Here is a 4054-nt window from a genome sequence, read left to right on the forward strand (position 1 = left end):
ACCTTCTACAGCTTTCTTTTCCCTCAATAAAATGTATTCTCATTTCTTACACATTCCTTACACATTTTGTATTTCCCTGCATACAGGTTGCTTTCCTTATTTCTAGCAGTCTTCGTTACATTTAGCAGAATTTTAACTCTTAGAAATTTTAGTCTCCAGTAAGAAGTAGTAACCAATCATGAACTGTTACACTGGAATTCTTTTTTTTTTTTTAAGACTTTATTTATTTATTTGACAGAAAGAGAGAGAGAGCACAAGCAGGGGGAGTGGGAGAGGAAGAAGCAGGCTCCCCACTGAGCAGGGAGCCCGATGTGGGGCTTGATCCCAGGACCCAAGGATCATGACCTGAACCAAGGCAGATGCCCAACCACTGAGTCACCCAGGAGCTTGCACTGGAATTCTTTAGATTGGCAAATTTATAAATACATTTCCTAATTTCTAAAAACATATGTTTTCTCATAGTACAATCAGTAAAGCACAAAGCATGTTTAGAAACAGATTCAAGTATCCTTAGTTTCTCCATGGTGAGAAGCTAAAAGCATAAACATATGTTTAGCAATCAATGCTTTAGCATTTTATCTTATTTGGAGAAGATTTAGCTATACAATGAGGTATTAATCCAATTTACTTTTGTTTAACTTAGCAAAATTTTAAAGTTTTAAAAGTTACCAAAGATTTTGAAAGCTATTTAAAAGTTTTACTTATAAACCTTTTTATTTATTCAACCTACTTTTTCTATTTATTTATTTATTATTTTTATTAACATATAATGTATTATTTGCCCCAGGGGTACAGGTCTGTGAATCGTCAGGCTTACACGTTTCAAAACGCTCACCATATCACATACCCTCCCCAATGTCCATAACCCAACCACCCTCTCCATATCAACCTACTTTTTCTTAACAGTTACCCATTAAAACTTTTATGAGAGACAAAGTTAACCAACATTTTAAGCCATTTTTGCCAACAAATTGCAACAGAGATAACATGAGGTTATTTGGTCTTTAGTAAACCTTGGTAAAAAAGTTTTACATTTAATGCTGATAATTCTATAGACATGTCTATCTTTTTTTTTAATTTTAATACATTTATTTTTGTGTGACTCTTAATAAAACACTTTCAAAACATTCTGTACATTTCAAGCCACTTAGAACCGCAGTACATTCTATAAACGTGATTTGTTGGGATGAGGTGCCAAGATGTCTCTGTACAAAGATGTACAATATGTACAGTCACTATAAGTGCAAGCTGTGCAAAGCAGTCTAGAACACTAATTCATGCCAAGGCTTAGAAAACATTTCAACACTTAACACTAAAGCTCGAAACTGCGTTGTTGCTTTTTCCTGGGCAAATGATTACTTTATAAACAAATATATGTATATGTCATATAGAAAGAAGAGTTTGACTCCTCAGCTCAGTCAGCACCATGCAACTGACTGGACACATTGCAGGGCTGCTCTTCTAGGCTTCTCTCTCCAGGGCACCATTTGGCCACACTCAACAGTTGTCTCATCACTGAGCTGCTGCCGCCACTGCCTTTGACTGAACTACAGCAACATAGGAGATTTAAATTTGGGGAGATAAAGGCCACACTTGTTTTCAATGCCAGCGAAAGTGGCTGTGGCAAGTCTGTATCCACCGATGTGGTCGGGATTGGCAGGAGGAAGGTCTGCGATGAGTGACTTAGGTGTTGGTTCTGAGCCGGAGGGTTTGAGGCCTCCAAAATCAACGTAAAACCACCGCTGAAGAAGTTCATAGGAGACCAAGGTAACACCAAACTGGGGAGAAGATCGAAACACTCGAGCTGCAGTCCCCTTCCAAAATGCTGAGGGCCCCTCTTCCCGGAGTATCTTCCTGAAACAGTCAATGACGCCACTGTATGTCGTCTGGCCTGCACGGGCGGCCACTTGCAGTCTTGTCTTGATGACATCAGCGGGAGTCACCAGAGAAGCTGCAGGCACACCTGCCATGGCTCCGGCTGCAAGGAGATTCACACCTCCCACGTGTCCATTTTCATCAGCCAGAAGCAGTTTGCAATGAGCATAAACAGGAAAATAGATTGCAGAGAAGGGAATGTCTCGGAGGAAACACGCTTTGGCACCCTTATACAGACCGAAAAGCCCCAGGTCCCGGAGTACATTCAGGGCACTGACCCTGGGTCCTGTGGTGATCTCTCCAGCTACCTGCAGGCGAATCTTTACTATCTCCAGTGGATTAGTAAAGATGACTTGAGAGCCGCCAGCACAACCTCCAGCAAGGATTTCTGCTAAAAGTGGAATGGACCCATCTCTTCTGGTAAATTTGTCCCGGACAAAATCATTAACAGTCAGTTTAATGGCCTTTTCTGGAGCAACTCCTGTAAGCTGTGGTATCAGACCCTGGTAGAGTCCAAAGAAGCCCTCGTAGCACAAGACTTTCTTAAAACAGTCAAAGCTGTTTTTGTACATCAGCTCTCCAACCACAGAGCCAGTGCCGCACTGGTTTTGCATGCGGGTTTTCACCAGATCTATAGGGTATACTGCGGTGGCTCCCACGGCTCCAGCAACTGAGCCCAGAGTGAATCTATAAGCAGACTCGGCAATCTGGAGCCAGACAGGCCTGCCTAAACCATGAGATTGCTGTCTCTGAAGTTCTGCCAGGTTGTAAGGTAAGGCCCCCTCCGCCAACGGGGCTATTCTCTCAATATCTGCCAAAGTCAAGCGCCCTGTAGCATTATATAAGTCTGCAAGTTGGTAGAGGATATCAATTTCTAGTGGAGTGACCTGTCCATAGCGTATGGCACTCTGCGCAAATTCCTCTTTTGTGACTTCAACATCTTTCCTTGTGCCGGCTAGAGTGCTGTAAATCTTACGAACAAGCTCCATGTTGTTCAGTAAGGAGTTAAATGCATTGAAGTAGGAGAAGCTGACCTGATGTGATATACTTCCCCCAGCTGCTGAAACTAAGTTCTCCTCCACGAAGGGAGTAAGCATGTGAGACCGAATGGTAACCATGATGTCACTGAAATCCAAACCGGAAATCATGCCACTTTTGCTTTTGTCTTTCAGCGCAAAGGCTTGTCTTGCATGTTCCAGTTGTAGCTCCTGGAGAAACTGTGTGAATTCTGTGTAGTTAAGATGCTTCTTCCGATTATGCCCAAAATGCAGTCGGATAAATTCACAGTCCCAGTTAAAAGGGATATGATGATGAATAATAGTTTGTCCAAATATTTCTTTGACATTTTCAAATGTCACCTCTCCATTTCCACTCTTGTCAAACAATTGGAAAGCCCCTATGAACATAGAATCTGGAGCACATAAAACAGATTCAAATGCCAAGAACTCTTGATAGGAGATCAACCCATCCTTGGTTTGATCAGCTACTCCTTCCAAGAGCTGCACAATCTTCGGATTGCTATTTGGATCATTATACAGTCCAAGATAACGCTGCACAAAGTCTTCTGGGGTCATGTAATGTTCTCCATCGACCTCAGTACTGGCATACTGTAGGAATATATTTCTTAACTCATGAGGATCACCTCTCTTGGTTGTTTACACCTTGACCGCCATGCTGTGCTGGGAAGCCGGGGACGAGCGAGTCTAGACATGTCTATCTTAATTAAACAAACTTAAATTAGATTTAATACAGAATATGTTGTACCTGGGTCCACCAAAAGTCAATCAATTTGTTTCCCACCATCAATTTTACTTAGGGCACCTGTGGGGAGATTGGAAGTGGGCAGTTTAAGTCCAAGGGAACCCTTGGGCATCTTTATGCTGATTTGGAAAGTGCTTCAGTTTGAACCTCATGAGAAGTGGCCCTACAGCTTGGGTCATCTTTGCTCTTCAATAGTGAGAGTAGAAGGAGCAGGAGCCAATGACACTGGAGGCACCCAGGATGGTCTAGAAGCTGGTTGTGCAAGCCGTGCCATGGTGGTGCAGAAACAGGAGGAGGGGGAGGGGAGGCAGAAGAGGTGAGGTGAAGCCAGCAAGGCTGGAGGTGGATAAAAGCCCAGACAGAAGAAGGAAGGAGGACTCCTGGTCCCAAAGCTCATCAGCCTGGACAGATGAACAGG

At 43.0% G+C, this 4054-nt stretch overlaps 1 protein-coding gene across 1 annotated transcript; it reads right to left on the minus strand.

Moving 5' to 3' along the window:
* Positions 1 to 1066: 1066 nt before the first annotated feature.
* Positions 1067 to 3571, minus strand: LOC116860905 (calcium-binding mitochondrial carrier protein Aralar1-like). The gene has a single exon (XM_032847243.1). The coding sequence runs from the start codon at positions 3447 to 3449 to the stop codon at positions 1548 to 1550; it is 1902 nt and encodes a 633-aa protein (XP_032703134.1). The 5' UTR covers positions 3450 to 3571; the 3' UTR covers positions 1067 to 1547.
* Positions 3572 to 4054: the final 483 nt, after the last annotated feature.

The sequence above is a fragment of the Lontra canadensis genome, unplaced genomic scaffold, assembly GCF_010015895.1.
Source record: "Lontra canadensis isolate GAN:19392208 unplaced genomic scaffold, GSC_riverotter_1.0 scaffold186, whole genome shotgun sequence".
NCBI classification, from domain to species: Eukaryota; Metazoa; Chordata; class Mammalia; order Carnivora; family Mustelidae; genus Lontra; species Lontra canadensis.

Excerpts from the sequence above, each read along its gene's own strand:
- LOC116860905 (XM_032847243.1), bottom strand. The coding sequence starts at position 3,449 with ATGACCCCAGAAGACTTTGTGCAGCGTTATCTTGGACTGTATAATGAT.